The following is a 19,926-nucleotide window of genomic DNA, read 5'->3' as shown; positions in this document are numbered from 1 at the left end:
CTTTTTAATAGCAAATCAATTATGCTTTAATTTGCAACAATGAAATAAGTAACTCTGTTTATGCAAATACTCTACCACTGAGCTATACCCCCAGTAACTCTGTCTATGAATAAAATTGTTCATATTTCCCCTAAGTCTCTCCCAAATTTTTCAAAATTTAAATTATTTGAAGGGGTGTTAAATTATTAGTTTGTCAGGGGCATGATCATGTTCCTTTTAACCCTGGATGAGCCAAGTTATGCTCAATAATGGTCATCAGAGCTTCTGAATCCCCTTCCAAGAGACTTCTTTGTGCTCATTTCTGTTGTTGTCTTACAGTCTCATCCAAAACCCAATTATTCAGTAAATCAAACAGCATCTACTATTGCAACCTAATACAAATAAATCAATAGCCCTCTAAGCATTATTATAAAAAAAAAAAAATAAAACCTATATCCTGAGAACTTATTTTATACTAAAATATCATAGGAACCTCAGTAAAAGTAGTTGTATACCTCTGAACAAGTTAGGGGCTCCTGGGTGGCTCAGTCCATTAAGGGTTGGACTTTTGGTTTTGCCTTAGGCCATGATTTCATGGTTTGTTAGTTTGAGCTCTCTCTCTCTCCCTCTCTCTGCCCCTCCCCTGCTTGTGCTCTAAGATAAACTTTTTAAAAAATGTTTAAAAAAAAAACTAAAAACTGGAGAGTGTTCTGCTAAGTGAAATAAGCCATACAGAGAAAGACAGATACCATATGTTTTCACTCTTATGTGGATCCTGAGAAACTTAACAGAAAGCCATAGGGGAGGGGAAGGAAAAAAAAAAAAAAAAAAAAAGAGGTTAGACTGGGAGAGAGCCAAAGCATAAGAGACTCTTAAAAACTGAGAACAAACTGAGGGTTGATGGGGGGTGGGAGGGAGGGGAGGGTGGGTGATGGGTATTGAGGAAGGCACCTTTTGGGATGAGCACTGGGTGTTGTATGGAAACCAATTTGACAATAAATTTCATATATTGGAAAAAAATTAAAAATTAAAAATTAAAAAAATCGCTAAGATGGTATCAGGTCATATGGACTGACTACTGGAAAGAAGGAAAATATTTGGTTTTAGTATCTGGAAAAAAATCTTAGCTGAGTATTCCAAGGGTCTTAGATGGGACCCCAGGCCACTTTCTCAGCCTCATTCATTCACAGAACAATATTTATGTATCACTTTAATCTTAGGCACAATTCTGGTTGTTGGGAAGAAAAAAGTGAATTAAAACAAAGTCTCTGCCCTCAACTTTAAGAAAAAAAAGGAGTAAAGATGCAAAATAAATAAATAAATAAATAAAGGCATAGGGAGTGGCGGGGGTTAGGGTAGGCCTCTGTGATAAAATATTTCAGCAGACACCTGAGGGAGAGAATCATGGGGAAAGACCGCACAGATGTAGGATACAGTGCAACAGCCTGGAGACAGAAGCGTATTTGTAGTTACCTGAGAACAAGACCATTGTGACTGAATCAGAGAGCAAATCCAGTGGTAGGAAATGTTCCGGTTTGGGGGACTGAGGGAAGAGGTGTTGGCACACCACACAGGACTTCTTAGGCTATAGTCGAAACTTCACATTTACTTTTGAGATGGGAAGCCACTGGGAATTCTGGGAAGAGGTACATCTCAGACATGTTTTTAAAGGACAAGTCTTGCAATAGTATGGAGACTAGAACGGGAGGCATGAGGACAGAAGCAGCCTTGCGTCTTATTCCTAGTGCCTCCCTCAACGGGATGCATTACCACATAAGTAGCTAGTATTCACCATGTCATATATGCCAGGCATAACTTACACCATTTAATGCTCAAAGCTATAAAGTAGCTGTTACAAATGGGAAGGAAAACAAAAGACAAGGGCAAGGGCAAGTACCTTGTTCACAACAAAGAGCTAATAAACGGCAGAATCAGAAGCCTGATACTAAAGCACAAGTGTCTCCCACTAAAACATACAACATTCCCTTCTGAGTCAATGAATCCTGTATCAGACCATTTTAGCGCTCAAGTCTTTGCACATTACACCCATGTCTGAAATGCCTTCCACCCAATTTCTCTGATGGCAAACTTCATTTTTCCAGATCAGCTTTCCCTCCTGAGTGAAAGAATTCCTGATCTCCCCAGACCACTTAGGTGTTCCACCTCCTGTGCCTTTACAGCAGCTGTTCAGTCCTCTGAAACAACCCTTACTGGTTGTAGTGTAATCGTGTTCGTTTACATCTTTCCACCATGAGTTCCTCATGACAGTCATGCCTTCTTATTCATCGCCTCTCCCACCCCTGCACTCCCCTCTCCTCCATCCACCTCCAAACACATCTAGCACAGAGCCAGGAGCCAAATAAATGCTAGCCGGATGGAGTAATAAGAGAGTAACTAGATGGGGGCACTCTTCATAATGTATATCAAATCATCACAATTCACATTCTAAATATCTTACAATTTTATCAGTTATATACCTCAGCAAAGAAAAAAAACTAGCTACAGGTGGCAATAAGAAAAACAAAGTGAAAAAAAGAGACAAACCAAGAAACAGACTCTTAACTACAGAGAACTGATGCTTACCAGAGGGAAGGTGGGTGGGTGGGGATGGATGAAATAGGTGATGGGGATTAAGGAGTGCACTGATGATGAGCACTGGGTGATGGAATTGAACACCTGAAACTAATGTAACACTGCATATTAACTATACTAGAATTAAAATTTTTTTAAAAAGTGGAAGGATATTAACTAGACTTATTGTGAACATTTCACAACATACATAAATATCGAATCATCGTGCTGTACACATCAAACTTTTAGTTATAACTCAATTTAAAAAAAAAAAAATAAAGGATATACTCTAGTTTTGCTATTAAGTAGGGCTCTGGATCATTTGTAAAATAAAGCCAGGCTCTTAAACAACAAAATATTGAAAGCTAGGGAACATCCACAAAGTGAGACAATAATGAAAACTTTGTCTAAAGAAATACTTTAGAAACTAGATATACTTAGCCTGACAGATGGAAAGAGCATTACTCTTGTTGATTTCAATACTTGGAAGACTGAATACGCATGTGAGATGATCTTGAGGGGAAAAATTAAGAGCAATACGGGGAAGACACAGAAAAGCAAAAAGTTGTTTAATTAAAGCAAAAATATACTATAAAACAAAGCATTCCAATTTCAGGAAACTTCATTTCCAGAAACATTCATTTAAAGCTATGTGGCTACCTTGATGAAAAATAATGAAAGCAATATACTGTATTCCTGTCTGATACTCTGATTAAGAGGATAATTCATTTAATTCCAGAATACTTACATAGTCCCAGATCTCTAGTTCAGAACTATTTTATAAAGTTACCAAATTCATTATTTATTTAGGTATTTTACATTTTATTCATTTTTAGAGACAGAGCGTGAGCGGGGGAGGGGCAGAGAAAGAGGAAGACACAGAATCCGAAGCAGGCTCCAGGCTCTGAGCTGTCAGCACACAGCCCCACGCAGGGCTGGAACTCACGAACCATGAGATCATGACCTGAGCCAAAGTTGGACACTTTACCAACTGAGCCACCCAGGCACCGATCGTTAGATTTTTAAAACACTGGCCCATGTTCTCTCATTTTACCTGTTTTCTAAATGACCTGACATTCTTGCTACCTTACCTTTTTATGCCTAGTTCTTGGTTTGAATAGGCTATATAAGATGTTGCAAAACAGAGGGCAGAGACAGGTGAGGCATTTTGTATTTCCCATCTGTGTTCTCTCCCACCAAAACCTTTCGAAATCTATCGATTTACAGTCTGTCAGTTCCAAATTCACCCTGAAGGGGCTCTCCCACTGCTTTCTGGCAGCTGCACCATCAGCAAACCAGGTGGGTATGAAGACCTCTGATCTCTTCCCAGTCACAATCCCAGAATGTTATGGGTCTTCTTGGCACTCACAGATCTGGACCAGGCTGGTAATCACCTTCCTGCAACCCTCCCAACACAAACACTTCATGTTTCAGGTGCCCTGCCAACACTGAGACCCCTTCCTGCCTCTGTGTGCCTACATACCCAGTAACTAGCTACAGCCTTCCTGAACCTTGGAGGGTGACTTCCTATTTGCCTAGTGACTGAAGACCAACTCTGGGCTGGCCAAACCAGTAAACTTCTCTGCCATCCAGTAGGCTACAGCTACCCTTTCTTCAGTGAGATCTGAATCCAAATCTTAAGCCCCTTATTTCCAATAGGTACCCAAGGGTACCTTTTCCTTGGGTACTCCCCCTCAGTTCTGGGGTACCATATAGAATTCTCATATTTCTTTTGTCACAGTTTAAAACTTTTTCATGTTAAATTTCTCTTGTTATAATCACTATGTCATTCCTGTTTCTAGATTGGACCCAGAATGCTAGTTTCCCATCAAGCCAAGCTCAAAAGAACACAATGAAAACCAGCTGCTGAAAGCTTTCCTAGACATAGCCCTAGATCTGTAAAATAATTTGTATATATGATGAAATACAAAATATATAAAAACTAAAAAATCTTAGCTTTGAGAGCTCAAGAGGTTAGAAGGCTTACAGACATCATCCAAAGTACACAAATGTTGATCCTATTTGATAAAGAGCACCAGCAACATCTAAAAATAGGCTTAATTTACTTCATTTTAAGGATTTGCAGAACATCACATAAAACAGTATGATCTGTCCTTTCTTGAGCCTACACTCTTATAGGGAGAACTACACTTAAAATTATCAATCACGACTTTAAGTTTACACGTTCCTGGTTATACAATGTAATGTTAAGAGGTACTATCTTATCAAGGAGATAAAAATCAATCCTCTAACTCTTGAGACATTCTCTCCCCTAGGGACACAATGTGGTAGAGAGACATTATTCATAACAAAGGCAAGAAATATAATAGCTAAATGAATGATGGGAGAGGAAAAATGAAAGCCAACCTACCCAGTTTGAAAGAACGTTAGAATATTTGGAAAAGAAAATACAACATTCAATTAGAGCTTTAAAGAAATTCTGGAGTAAGCTTTACATAACCAGAATGAAAGAAAACTAAGTATCTCAAGTATGGGAAATAACATCCACAAAGGTGAGAATATATATAGAAAGTTGGGAGAATGAGTACGGCAATTTACAGCAAATTTCTGAAGTAGATTAGTAATGTTATAGTGTTAGTGTTACAACAGTGTCTTGCAGACCGGTCAGCCACTCTTCAATGTAAGGGCTGAAAGTGAGGGAAGGAATGTTAAAGGTTGAAATAGGTATTAGGCAGGGGTGCCTGGGTGGCTCAATCCGATTAAGTATCCAACTTTGACTCAGGTCATGATCTCCTGGTTCAGGCATTCGCGCCCTGCATCAGGCTCTGGGCTGACAGCTCAGAGCCTGGAGTTTGCTTCAGATTTGGCCTCTCCCTTTCTGCCCCTACCCCGCTTGTGCTCTCTCTCTCTCAAAAAATTAATAAACATTTAAAAAATATATAGGTATTAGACAAATAGACTCCTCTTAGTTAAGATAATGAAGAATGGACAGATACATTTGTTACATTGTTAGAAAAGTTGCTACATTGTGAGAAAAGTGGTTATAGAAGTCTGGTCTAAAACAAACTGGGAGGGCAAAAAGCTAAGGTATTTTTGTTCAAAAAAGGAAAACAATCTTAGCCACAGATGAATATAAAGAAGAAAGAAAATAGGGAAACAGAAAAGGAATAATTTCAAATGTCATGGGAAAAAAATCTAACAATATAACCTGAATATGTGTTCGTTCACATATTCAGAACCAGGTTTGCACCAATTATTGTATGATCGGCACTACAAACTAACACAATATATAACCATGTACAAAACATCCAATTGGTACATGGAACAGAATGATACACACTCTTTCACATTTCAAGAAACTTCAATTGTCCACGAATCATCAATTTTATTGGCCTTTTGCTTCTTTTGTCTCTTTTCACAGTACTTGCATCATTTTGGCAAGTTTACTTCTTCATAGCACTTCCACCAAATAGGTTTTGAGACACACAGTACACGTTGGAAAAGGAAAGATAAAACAAAAATTCAAACCTATGAGTGATTCCATGTATTCAAAACATGGGGCAAGGGAGAATCTTGTCATGATTTATCTTCAAAAAACATTTTGGTATAACTATATATAAGTTAACAAGATGTTAGCTTAAACTTTAGATACCAAAAAAGAAAAAAAAAAATCCCCATTTATAAATTTCAACAAGAAATAACATAGAAAGACATATAATCCAAACAAACCCAAGACAGTGTTCCTCAATTTGGTCAGAAATCTCTAGGACACAGAAATGTGCTAACACAGAGAACAGTGAAAGTAAAGCTCCTACTGGTATTAAAGAAAATACAGTTGAGTTTTGAGTCTTCATATACTCATTGCACTTTTATCCCTTGATCTCAAAAAAATTTTGGAATTAGGTTAGATTTTTTTCAAACTCAACTAAAAATCTGAAATGTCTTATTAAAATTCTTTTTCTACCTAACACTTTTAAATACACCTAAAAGAAAGGGGTTGATAAAAATTTATATTCACACTGCAACTTTTAAAACCTATAATTGTGCTCATTATCTTCTTTAAATTTCCAATTCAGCAGTCTTAATACTGCTGCCTTCCTCTCACTCCTGGAAAACTCAAAAAATACTGAAATGTTTAACATGTAATTTAATCAATTCTGTAGCAAATTTCATGAACATTTATCATTTAGATTTTTCTTAGTTGACTCTCCTATACATTTTTTTTTTAAGTTGGAATCACTTTAGTAAAGTTAATTTATATTTTAGGTTAAAATGACTAGGGGCGCCTGGGTGGCTTGGTCGGTTGGGTGTCCAACTTCGGCTCAGGTCATGATCTCACGGCCCGTGAGTTTCAGCCCCGCATCAGGCTCTGTGCTGACCGCTCAGAGCCTGCAGCCTGTTTCAGATTCTGTGCCTCCCTCTCTCTCTGCCCCTACCCTGTTCATGCTCTGTCTCTCTCTGTCTCAAAAATAAATAAACGTTGAAAAAAGAAATTAAAAAAAAAATAAAATGACTAAGCTTCCATATTTAACACAAAGGAAAAATACCCCTTTCGTAAAATACCCCTTTTGTAAGTATAATCGAGTAGAATCAACCGTTTCTTAAAATATTAGTTATAAAATTTAGAAGGCTTATTTTACTTAGCGTTGAAGCTATTTTCTTGCAAATGGCAGCACTAATCAAATCAGTGCGATTCAGTCATTATAGCAGAATCTCTTTGGAAATGTTTTATAGGCAAATACTAAATACTAGGTCTGATCAACATATATGCAATTAGAAGTTTATTACCTGATGATATATTCATCTCTTCTGCCTCCATTGGAATTTGTCTAACAGAAGATTTAGCTAAACTGGAACATGATCAACCCAAATTGGCTTCATGTTCACCTACTTAAAATCCACATTTTTAACATCCATTGTACTTTCATCATCAAAGTAATGCCTTGTTTGAGTGTATGCAAACTGTTTTAAAGCAGAAGATCATAATCAGAAAACAGAATGTTGATGTCAGAAATACCTCCACAGACTAAACAAAACAAACTTAATGGCAAGTGACTCTCAAACTGGGGAAAAACAACTGCATGGTGGTGACTCCTTGGTCAAAAAAAAAAAAAAAAAAAAATGACAACGTTCCCTCTATAGTCTTTGATGTGTAAGTTCTATAGCAAAGGTCTATATTTGGGGGAAAAAATTCTTCAACACAATGTACTTAGAAATTCCTATCTGACAGTAAAACTACTTAACAAAGATGCTACAATTTGGACATGTTAAAATGTACTATTTGTATAAACACAGAGATATTCTTTCATTTCATCAGGCTTTTATTTTTTTTTTCAACGTTTATTTATTTTTGGGACAGAGACAGACAGAGCATGAACAGGGGGAGGGGCAGAGAGAGAGGGAGACACAGAATCGGAAACAGGCTCCAGGCTCCGAGCCATCAGCCCAGAGCCTGACGCGGGGCTCGAACTCACGGACTGCGAGATCGTGACCCGGCTGAAGTCGGACGCTTAACCAACTGCGCCACCCAGGCGCCCCTCATCAGGCTTTTAAAATATGCTTTATGACTTAATTCCTAGTGTTGTTGGTAAAGAAGCTTTCTTGCTTATTAGAAGTTTACTTGGTAGAAAATGCAAAATTACAGAGCTCAGTTCAGTTCCAGCTAGAGACAGACTTTAGACTACAGATTGCTTTAAAGAAAGTTCAGTTCTTACAAAATAGCTTCATAATACAGAGTTGCTTTTGGATTTTCCATATTCATTTTATTTGTCAAATTGCATGAAGTAATTGGTCACTGATCTCATAGCTTTTATTAGTTTGAGCTAACCCCAAAACTAAAGTCTGGGAAATAATCAGTACCAAAATATTAAATTCTCAAATATACACCCCTGAAATGCTTTGTAAGCTATCAAGACCAAGATTATCTTACACAGAATCAAAATCAAAATATCAATTAAATGAGGTTTTCTCTTGGATTTCACAACATAAAATGTTCCTTTAGCAGTGCGTCACCCCATCATTAAATTAATGTTATTTGCAAATACAACATATCTTAAATACTTAGGAAAATTAAAAGTAACATACTCTACATGGATAAGATACACCATAACAACTTTGATATTCCTTTAAGCTACTTAAAAGTAGATGTTAATTGTATCAAAAAGTCTACTTAAGAGATTTTGGATAGAAACCAAGAAGAGTTTGTTAATAATCCAGAAACAGATGATAAAATGATGAGGATGTTCAAGAAGATTAAATCCACGTAAGCTTCAAGAACGAAAATCATCCACCTTTGAATATAGGACATATGCTGGCCTGAAAACCAAAATCAGACTGTAGGACACAGTGTGGGTCCTTCAAGTTCACATTCTAGCATTTTGGCATAAAATGAGAATAGGTCACAAAATCTATGCACATTTTCAAGTTTGGTTTTTAAAAAAAACATATAATATTTGAACCAATCACAGAATAATGTATGAGTTATAATTTCTTTGTTAGTTTAAGGAATAGGAAAAATATACATTTTTGTTCTGTGGTGACTATTTATTGGTTGGAATGTTTTATTTTCCTCTTCATGTTTTCGGTGACTGTTTCCCACTGGTATCATCAACCAGGTCTCTCAGGCGAGATAAATGGTGCAAAGCCCTTCATTGAAAAGTACAAAACACATTATAAACCAATATTAAAGACTGAGCAGACAATGCAGACAGCAACAAATGGTGATTACATTGTTTATTAACTTCAAAATTAGTATGAGAAATGATTTGTAAATAAGTACCAAACATTTGGAATTTTTCTTTATAAAACCTTGAGATCTGAGTAACTGAAGGCTAAAATAATTAATTTAAATTCTATAAACACTTACTTTAAAAATATGTATTTTTTGACATTCAAGGGGTTTTTTTTGAAAGTTTGCCAAGAACTTTAATAATAGGTTTATTTGTATCACACTTAACAAGATACATTCTTCATGTAATTTTCACAATAACTGTGAAATTACACCCTTTCTTTTGGAATACAGTGTATGTTATTTAAGAAAGAAAGTATATTCATTAAGATGTACATTTAAGATAGCTAAAATTTTAAAAATAGCACTGAAATATCAGTCACAGTTGAGGAAAACTCATTTTTATTGAGCATGGGGGGAAACAAATGACAATTACGTGGTATTACATCAACAATCTGTTTTCTCTAAAACAAAGCTAAAATTCTAGGTCAGGTCTCAGTGGACAAAATGTAATCATCCCTCAAACAAACTAAGAAAAAAGAAGCCCTTAACTTTCCTCTAAAAATATTCTTCCAGTCTGTCCTCCCTATTACTCATTCAGAACCTCAAGGACCACTCAGAAAACATCAGTTAATCAACAATATTTCAGACCTCTTATTAATAAGGGACCAAGAGAAGCAAGTAATATAGCAATTATGATGTGCACTAACCTGTTTACTAACAGAAATTACTATTTCGAAGGTGAGCTGAAAGGTGGTGACTACAATGGCCTGTTCTACAGTCTCTAACACAGGTTTGGGGTTCGGTAAGTACGTATTACATAAAATACATCTTTCACTTTACCCAGGACAAAGGGATGGAAGAAACCAGTACTGTTACTTACTACTACATTATATCTATTTCCCTGTACTCTACTTCTTGGACACTTTTACTCAAATACATTAAGAATCTGGATTTTGCCACCGTTTTGGCAACTTCAGTTAATTTTTGAGATTTGTATCTTCATCAACTAAATGACAATAACTCACCCAAAGTTACCAAGCAATCAGAGGTAAAATTAACTAGACTCTATCATTTCTACATCCTATAGTAAAATCTCTTTACCTAAAGAATTATTTTCTTCCTAGAGACACACATTTATGAGACAGAAGATAATCTGTGAATATACTTTGGACTTAGATCTACCTTTTTTTCAGGCTTATTATTTAACAACCTATGATTCAAAAGAAAGAGGGGCACCTGGCTGGCTCTGTCAATGGAACCTATGACTCCTGATCTCGGGATTGTGAGTTCAAGCCCCACACTGGGTGCGGTGATTGCTAAAAGTAAAATAGAAAGGGAAGAAGGAAGGGAGGGAGGAGAATAGAAAGAGAGGAAGGGATGGAGGGAGGGAGGGACAAGTGGCTAGAATCTTATCTATTTACAACTCTGAGGGCCACAGATCCCCTGCATTTATGGAATCTACAAAATTTAATGTGGGAAAATATTCTCATCTTTATTTTCACTAAATGCTACCTGTAAATTAGCATTTCCTTCCATTATGAATGCAAACAACAGACCCAAATCTGTGACCTCATATGCCAGAGAAATCAGAGATCTTTTCTATTACATTATAGTCATTGCAGTACCTCAAAATTTCTTTTATAGTCACCACGGCTTCAAAATTACAATAGTTATATAATAGTTACAAAATTACATTAATTACTAAACACATGTACTACACATGTAACCTCAGTCCTTCTGTCTACAATCCAAAAGTTCATATGACATAACTGGCCAACTATTAGACAACTTTGAGCCTTGTTGTTCATCCAGCAAACAGTGAAGTCTCAGTGGTGACCCACTGGTGCTTTCCAATATTCCCTTTCTCCGTTTGCTGATCAACATGTGAACGTTAAGTAAAAGACCACATCATGGTTTAATGCTTTTATTTAAGTTACGCAAAAGGCCATTTTACTAAATGAATTTTAACTTACCTGTATTTTAAATGTCTTATTTAAATGCAGTAAGAAGCATATGAAATTTAGAAATTAGAAATTTATTTTAGAAATTAGCAGTTAGAAATTATTTTAATATTTTCATAACTATAACTCAGTATAACTGGTTTCCTTCCTAGTCCTATTTTATGTCTTTAAAAAACAATATTAGGGAGAAAGAAGAAGGATGGGAAGGGAAGGGAGGGGTGTGGTATGATGGGAATGAATGAAAAAGCTAAGCGGTAATGTGAACTCTTCAGTCCCCCTACCTCAGCTACACACAACAGCTTTCATTTCCTTTCATTCCTTTCATTTAACCTCTATCTGCCCTGCTTAGAACAAGACAATCAATCAGTCAATCTACTTAGAGAAGAGGCCACCAAAAGTGATTTGCTATTTCAAAGGTCTGTGTAGGGAGAAGCATGGGGTAAAATTATATAAGGAAATTACTCAAGTTTCTTCTCTAAAAAAGTGAAAAAGCAAGCTAATGGGAAAAATATAAATTTAAGAGTTATGTTACAACACTGAATAGTCATTCACCTTAAAAACTGAAATTTAAAAGATGCATGTCTTATTATGAGAATGTATCGATCAATGAGCCAAGAGAAAATAACAGACTGATTATATGAAAGCAATCAAACTGTATTTTAATTTACTCATTGATACCTTGCCTCTGGTTTTCTATTAGTACTGCTATACTGGCTGTTCTTAAGTATTATGTTTACTGGCCTATATTCAGGCTCACATCCAGCAACAACTAAACAAAATGCCTACCACTCCCTAGATCTTAGCAGAGAACATTAGTATAAAGAAAAATTTTTGCTCTAGGATCATGTTTTACCAATCTGAGAGGTTAATTCTATCTGTCTCTGGTATAGAATGAAGACCAGAAAACAGCGGGGAAAAGAGAAGTGAGAAACAGGACAACTTTCTAGCTATCATTAAATCTTCACAGCAAGGCCTTTAACTTGCTGAAAACCATAAAATCTTACACATTCATTTCCAAATTATATATAAAGCAATATACTCTAAAGCCAGTACAAATTATTTTTGGATGACTGATGATTTTGCAATCGTCTCCTACTGCTCACCTTTATAGTGTATGAGCAATACAATTATCGCTCATTCTTCACAGCCAGCCTAGACAGAGTAGCTGGTGGCTTACATGACATACAAGGTTCTAGAAAAGGCCCCTGTTCAAAAACTACAATTTTTCATTTGCTTAAAGATGGCAAATTTCTCTCTTCGAGGTTTCAGTTAATACGTTTTTATCAAGTTCCTAATATGTAAATGCATAAAACAAAGCTAAGAATTATAAAGATAAAAAACAATTACAATTTAGATTCCTATTCAAAGCAAAATCCCTCTGGAAAAAAATAACATCTTAGGCTACTCAGTCTTTTATACTTCTGGTCCAATGAATCTTCCTAGAGAGCAATTATTTCTAATGAAAGAACATAAGAAAACTGAGTGTCCAACAGAGTAAACAGAACCCATACTAAGAGCTTAGTGTTTCCTGAGCCTAATGAAAGACATTTTAAAACTGGTTAGCAGTCAAACTATTAAAAACAAGAACTTTTATTTGAGGGATAGAGAGAGACATAATAGGATTTTCATCCTAGGAAAGGTCATTAAAGCATCCAAGGTATAATCAGCAACTTTTGAAAAAGCTGAGTCTATTTATTTTAAAATATGAAAAGATGGCCATAAACCGAACCAGAAAAATCTGAATTTCAAATTGTCCTTAAAATAATCTACACACTAAAAATAAAGAAAACATGTACTAACATACTTTTAAAAGTTTAAACTTACTTCATATCAGTACTTTACTGATAATAATTTTGAAATGTAAAGTAAAAGCCAAGTCAAGATTGCCCCAGCTAATCTAACAGAATCAACAGCTAACAGCCATTTGCAAACATGAATCTTACTCTGAAAATGGCATTTTATATCTAGTCAAGATTACTGATCGTCTAAGCCAGAAAAAAAAAGTTACTACTACCAAAAAAACTTTCAGCTAATGGTAAAAGTGCCCCTACAATCAGTATCAATTTTTGTGTTCATTTAATTACTTATGGCCCAGTGTTCATTTTCACCAACAAAAACATCTTCCAGGCTATGTACTTAGAAAACATATTTAAGTCTATAACACAAGTTCAATATAAATACTTTTAAGAAACATGGAAAGCTTGAAGTCATCTTAATTTAAATTTTAAGGCAGAATGAGGTCTTTATACTAGATAATCAATTGAGGCCCTGCACCAGTCCAAATGGATAATGTACCACTATCATTAATAAGAGGAGTGTTAACAACATAGGCTGTAGAATCAGACCATCTGATTTGAAACCCAGTGCTACCTCTTACTAGTTATATAACCTTGGGCAAGTTAATTACTTGAATTTTATTACCTGATCTGAATTATGAAAATAATACAACCTCATAGGGTTGTAAAGATCACATGAATTACTCAAAAGCACTAAGAACACTGACACTTGGTTAAGTGTTCAAAAAGTGTTACTATCATTATTTACGGACTCCTACCAGATAGGAATACTATACCAAAATACTATGGCAAACTGTAAAGTAAAGCATTATTTCTACCCAGAAAATTATAAATTATAAAGTCACAGGGGAAAAAATCATACATGCATATATTTTTAAACTATGGAAGTTAAAAAAAAAAGTTTGTGTGCATACACGTACATACACATAAACAGCACGGCAATTAGAGTCAAAAGTTTACATGTCTAGTGTTTCACTTTTCCACCACTTCCTTAGATAACAGAATTCTAAACACATTCTGAAGGACAAAAGGTAGACAAGATTTGTTTAGCCCCACTTCTAGCCAAGTGAAATGGAGTTACTAAAGTAAAAAATTTCAATCTTAGCATTTCCTAAAGCTCAGTATTCCATCTTCTGAGGGCACTCAACATTCACACAACCAAACCCATAAATAAATACCATTCCTCGTGGTAGTCCAGTTTCCTAGTAAGTTTGTTAATGTGCTGTGCAAGATTGAAAATTTGAGTATGTAGCGTATATGACATTAAATTGTGAATTAATGTGATATATAACAGCATATCAACATTTGAAGATACCGGTACTTGATACACTGTTAAGGGAAATTTGCCTCCAAATTTTAAGCTGGAAGGTCACTGGAATAACTTTGAGAAAAGAACCACAGCTACATGGTTTTTTAGGTTTTCGGTACATACGGTAAGAATTATGTACAAATTGAATTGTCTGTACTGATCCTCGGAACAACAAATAAAAACTCAATTATGAAAGAAAAAATAAATAAATAAATAAATACCATTCCCTCTGCAAATACCATGACTATAGGAAAGATTTGCATTCATCTCCACATTTTTTGCTTAAGATAATGTAACTAAGAAAACAGACGGATTAACCCACTCAAGGCATTTAGACCTATCTTTATATCCAGGACATTATGCCCACTTTAGGTTTCTGTAGAGAGATATCAAATAATGACAGATTTATCATTATTATATGTATTCTAGAGGGAATACATAAAAACACATTTCATAAACAAGTTGTTCTTCCATGATATCCTTAACAATACTATGTCAAATTGTTGCTGTTACACAAATGAAAAGAGAATCTCTCTAAGCCACTCATATCCATTATATTTAGGCATCTAAGGTTATCTCATTAGGTCTTAAGAACACATTAAAGGAAATAGCACAAGTTTAAGAGAAAAGTTGAGGATTAAACAATATGTTCCATGAAGCTTAAAAATACCAAGTACAGGATGCAAAAATTCTCAACAAGATATGAGCCAACTGGATCCAACAATACATTAAAAGAATTATTCATTATGACCAAGTGGGATTTATAGCTGGGATGCAGAACTGGTTCAATATCTGCAAATCAATCAATGTGATACATCACATTAATAAAAGGAAGGACAAGAACCACATGATCCTCTCAATAGATGCAGAGAGAGCATTTCACAAAATTCAGCATCCTTTCTTGATAAAAATCCTCAAGAAAGTAGGGATAGAAAGATCATACCTCAAGATCATAAAAGCCATATTCAAAAGACTCATCGCTAATATCATCCTCAATGGAGAAAAACTGAGAGCTTTCCCTCTAAGGTCAGGAACACGACAGCGATGTCCACTCTCGCCACTATTATTCAACACAGTATTGGAAGTCCTCGCCTCAGCAATCAAGACAACACAAAGAAATAAAAGGCATCCAAATCGGCAAGGAGGAAGTCAAATTTTCACTCTTTGCAGACGACATGATACTCTGTACAGAAAACCCAGAAGATTCCACCAAAACACTGCTAGAACCGATGCATGAACTCAGCAAAATCAGAGGATATAAAATCAATGCACAGAAATCAGTTGCATTTCTATATACCAATAATGAAGCAGCAGAAAGAGAAATCAAGGACTCAATCCCATTTATATATAATTGCACCAAAAACCATAAAATACCTAGGAATAAACCTAACCAAAGAGATGAAAAATCTATACACTGAAAACTATAGAAAGCTTATGAAAGAAATTGAAGAAGACACACAGTAAAAGGAAAAATATTCCATACTCATGGATTGGGAGAACAAATATTGTTAAAATACTGATACTACCCAAAGCAATCTACATATTCAATGCATTCCCTATCCAAATAACACCGGCATTCTTCACAGAGCTGGAACAATCCTAAAATTTGTCTGGAACCAGAAAAGACCCCAAATAGACAAAGCAATCTTGAAAAAGAAAACTAAAACTGGAGGCATCACAATTCTGGACTTCAAGATGTACTACAAAGCTGTAATCATCAAGACAGTATGGTACTGACCAAAAACAGAACTTAGATCGATGGAACAGAATAGGGAACCCAGAAATGGACCCACAAACGTACGGCCAACTAATCTTTGACAAAGCAGGAAAGAATATCCGATGGAATAAAGACAGTCTCTTCAGCAAGTGCTGTTGGGAAAACTGTACAGCAACATGCAAAAGACTGAACCTGAACCACTTACTTACATCATACACAAAACTAAACTCAAAATGGATGGAAGATCCAAACATAAGACAGGAAGCCATCAAAATCCTCGAGAATGCAGACAAAAACCTCTTTGACCTTGGATGCTGTAACTTCTAACTCAACATGTCTCAGGAGGCAAGGGAAACAAAAGCAAAAATGTACTACTGGGACCTCATCAAGATAAAAAGCTTCTGGGGGCGCCTGGGTGGCGCAGTCGGTTAAGCATCCGACTTCAGCCAGGTCACGATCTCGCGGTCCGTGAGTTCGAGCCCCGCGTCGGGCTCTGGGCTGATGGCTCAGAGCCTGGAGCCTGTTTCCGATTCTGTGTCTCCCTCTCTCTCTGCCCCTCCCCCGTTCATGCTCTGTCTCTCTCTGTCCCAAAAATAAATAAACGTTGGAAAAAAAAAATTAAAAAAAAAAAAAGATAAAAAGCTTCTGCACGGCAAAGGAAACAATCAGCAAAACTAAAAGGCAACTGACAGGATGGGAGAAAATATTTGCAAACGACATATCAGATAAAGGGTTAGTATCCAAAATCTATAAAGAACTTATCAAACACCCAAAAAACAAATAATCCAGTGAAGAAATGAGCAAAAGACATGAAGAGACATGGAAAAATGCTCAACATCACTCATCATCAGGGAAATACCAATTAAAACCACAATGAGATACCATATCACACCCATCAGAAGAGCTAAAAATTGACAACTCAGGCAACGACAGATGTTGGTGAGGATGCAGAGAAAGAGGAACCCTTTTGCACTGCTGGTGAGAATGCAAACTGGTGCAGCCACTCTGGAAAACAGTATGGAGGTTCCTCAAAAAATTTAAAATAGAGAACTACCTGGCGACCCAGCAATTGCACTACTGGCTATTTATCCAAAGGATACAGGTGTGCTGTTTCAAAGGGGCACATGCACCCCAATGTTTATCGTAGCACTACCGACAATAACCAAAGTATGGAAAGAGCCCAAATGTCCATCGACAGATGAATGGATAAAGATGTAGTATATATATACAATGAAGTATTACCCACCAATGAAAAAGAATGAAATCTTGCCACCTGCAACAACATGGATGGAACTAGTGTATTATGCTAAGCAAAATTAGTCAGAGAAAGACAAGTATCATATGACTTCACTCATATGTGGAATTTAAGATACAAAACAGATGAACATAAGGGAAGGGAAGCAAAAATAATATAAAAACAAGGAGGGGGACAAAACGTAAGAGACAAATATAGAGAACTGAGAGCTGCTGGAGAGGCTATGGAAGGGGGGATGGGCTAAATGGGTGATGGGCATTAGGGAAGACAATTGTTAAGATGAGCACTGTGTGTTATATATAGGGGATAAATCACTGGATTCTCCTCCTGAGATCATCATTGTAATATATGTTAACTCGAATATAAATTAAAAATTAGTATTTTTAAAAATATCAAGTCTATCTATTCTTAGAACTACTTAATTTCTCCTGGAATCTTCTGATTTCAAAGAGATGACTAAAATGGATTTGTATCTATAACATCTTAAGAAATTAGTAGAGAATACTTACTTTTGAAGTGATCTAGTAATAGGAACCATACTTTCCTTCAACTGTAATTGAGAGAAATTGTCTTCTGAAACCTATTATTAAAAACACCAAATATAACAAAATATTGAAAATATTATATAACTATAAACTTAAGTGCTACTTAGTATGTGAAAAATGAGAACATTAAAACACAGTCTGCATTTCCAAGGAAATAATTCTAGCAAATAATTTTCAGTAAAGTAATGCCATTAAATATTTTCTTTATTCTCAAAATAAAACTACTACTTATTCATCTTTCAAGTATGCTTCTAAATTATATGTCCAATAAAAATAAAACCTTGGCTTCAAATTAAGACTATAATGAACAAGGTTATGTCTCAATGATGTCTAAAACAGGAGGGGGAAAAAGGGATAGATTACACGCTATATGTTACTGTAATAATCATTAAAATATAGAAAAATTGAAATACAATTCAGGCTTGACAGTTTCCAAGAGCTGACCCATTCATTTGTAATTTAAACTGAATTTCATAAAGCTCCACTGAATAAGAATAACAAAGCAATGACAATAAAAATATTTATTAAGTATTTACCAGCTATTAAGTTTTTATCAGGAGCCAAGCACTATATAAGTACTTCACATAGTCTGTCTCAATTTATCTTTTCAACAACTACATTTTACAGAAGAAGAAACTAAAACTAAAGAGGTTAAGAGATTTGTACAAATACTGCACTTGCTAGTTAAGTGGCAGAATTAGAATTTACAATCAGACTTGTGAGAATATAAACTTTATGTAAATACTGTACTATTGTGAAGAAAACTCAACCCCTATAGAATAGCAGTCCAAAGCACCAAGAGATTTTGAAATTCCTAGGAAATACATAAAAACACAATGGTTTTGAAATAAAATTTTACATTAACTATAAGAAAAGTCAAACACATGGTAACAATAAAACTTCAGGAGACATAGGTTATGTAGAGAAGTCCAAAGTTGAAAAGGATTTCCAGGCCTCCTCAAATATAAATACAAAAAGTTGGGTTATACCAATAATGTTGCAGTGCATTAAAAAACAATTCCTACAATCCTTCCATAACTATAATTGTAACACTGTCATATCTAAACAAGATGCTATATTTATAACCATGAACAAAAGAGGATAATCTATTCAGGGGTACACAGCTACAGAAATGTAACAGTATTAAATTTGAGTTAATTTTTACAAAAAATAACAATATTACAACTCTAGAACATGAGTTATGTAGCATGTTTATTGACATAAAACTAGAGGTCAAACTGAAAAAGATCTGGGAAGGTATCGTGTATCTCCACAGATCTTAATTCACATTCACAGATCTCAATTCATAAATCAAGTTTGTGCTTACTTGCTTAATTTCTTCTTTCAGATCTACAGTTTTATTCTGATTAAAACTTTCTTGTACTGCTTGAAGATTAAATAACATTTGTTTCAGGGCTTCAACAGGTCCATGATGTTTCCCTCCAGAAAGGGTACAGCTCTGACATAAAACAGATGAATGATTAACCAAGCAAATTCATGGAGGAAAAAGTTTTATTTTGTATTTTCCCCACAATATAAAATGCAAAAATTCAAATCAATAATGTGTTTTGAAAAGTCATTATTGTAACTCAACACCTCCTCTTACCCAATTGCGAGATAAGTTATTTAGAGACAACCATGAAGTTTGACACATCCTTTCTAGTCCCTGCTCTTTTCAAATGAACAGTACATGTTCACATTTGCAATGCTTTCATTTATACATTTAAAATCACAGATTTTTAGAAATGGAAGGTCCTTAGAGCTCAGGTAGGCCAACATGCTCTTTCTCGGGTATGTAAATAAAGCTAGTTATTAGCTGAACAAGAACCAGAATTTCAAATACAGCATTCTCTAAACACTTTTAAATGTTTTCACACAGAGAATGCTAGTTTTTCACTTACTCATTGGTCACACATTCCTTGCTATGTAAAAAAACACTCACACCTCAATTATCAACTGATCTTACCTGCATCCAAAGAAGGCAGCAGCACTAAATAACATGATCAGGATTCTTTTAAGAGAATCCATAAGGGGTATTTTTTAAAACTTTTTTTCAAGTCTTCTTACCAACCTATTATTTTTATATCTTTCAAATGAGCTGC

At 35.3% G+C, this 19,926-nt stretch overlaps 1 protein-coding gene across 3 annotated transcripts in view; it reads right to left on the bottom strand.

Moving 5' to 3' along the window:
• CUPIN1 (cupin superfamily member 1) overlaps nucleotides 1-19,926 on the bottom strand; it is a 62,520-nt gene that overhangs the window by 28,018 nt on the left and 14,576 nt on the right. For 2 of the 3 annotated variants that reach the window (XM_045041048.1, XM_006938916.5), the window contains exons 7-9: nucleotides 19,152-19,283; nucleotides 17,789-17,859; nucleotides 8,248-9,156 (exon numbers count right to left, since the gene is read on the bottom strand). In XM_045041048.1, the coding sequence (XP_044896983.1) occupies nucleotides 9,084-9,156; nucleotides 17,789-17,859; nucleotides 19,152-19,283 (276 nt within the window). In that variant the 3' untranslated portion in view covers nucleotides 8,248-9,083. Of the gene's footprint in view, nucleotides 1-8,247; nucleotides 9,157-17,788; nucleotides 17,860-19,151; nucleotides 19,284-19,926 lie in introns of those variants that run through there. The other variant, XR_006587570.1, reaches the window with a different exon arrangement.

Source organism: Felis catus, chromosome D3, assembly GCF_018350175.1.
Source record: "Felis catus isolate Fca126 chromosome D3, F.catus_Fca126_mat1.0, whole genome shotgun sequence".
Taxonomy (NCBI): Eukaryota; Metazoa; Chordata; class Mammalia; order Carnivora; family Felidae; genus Felis; species Felis catus.
Note: the sequence above shows the minus strand (reverse complement) of the source record. Positions and strands in the feature narration are given on the sequence as shown.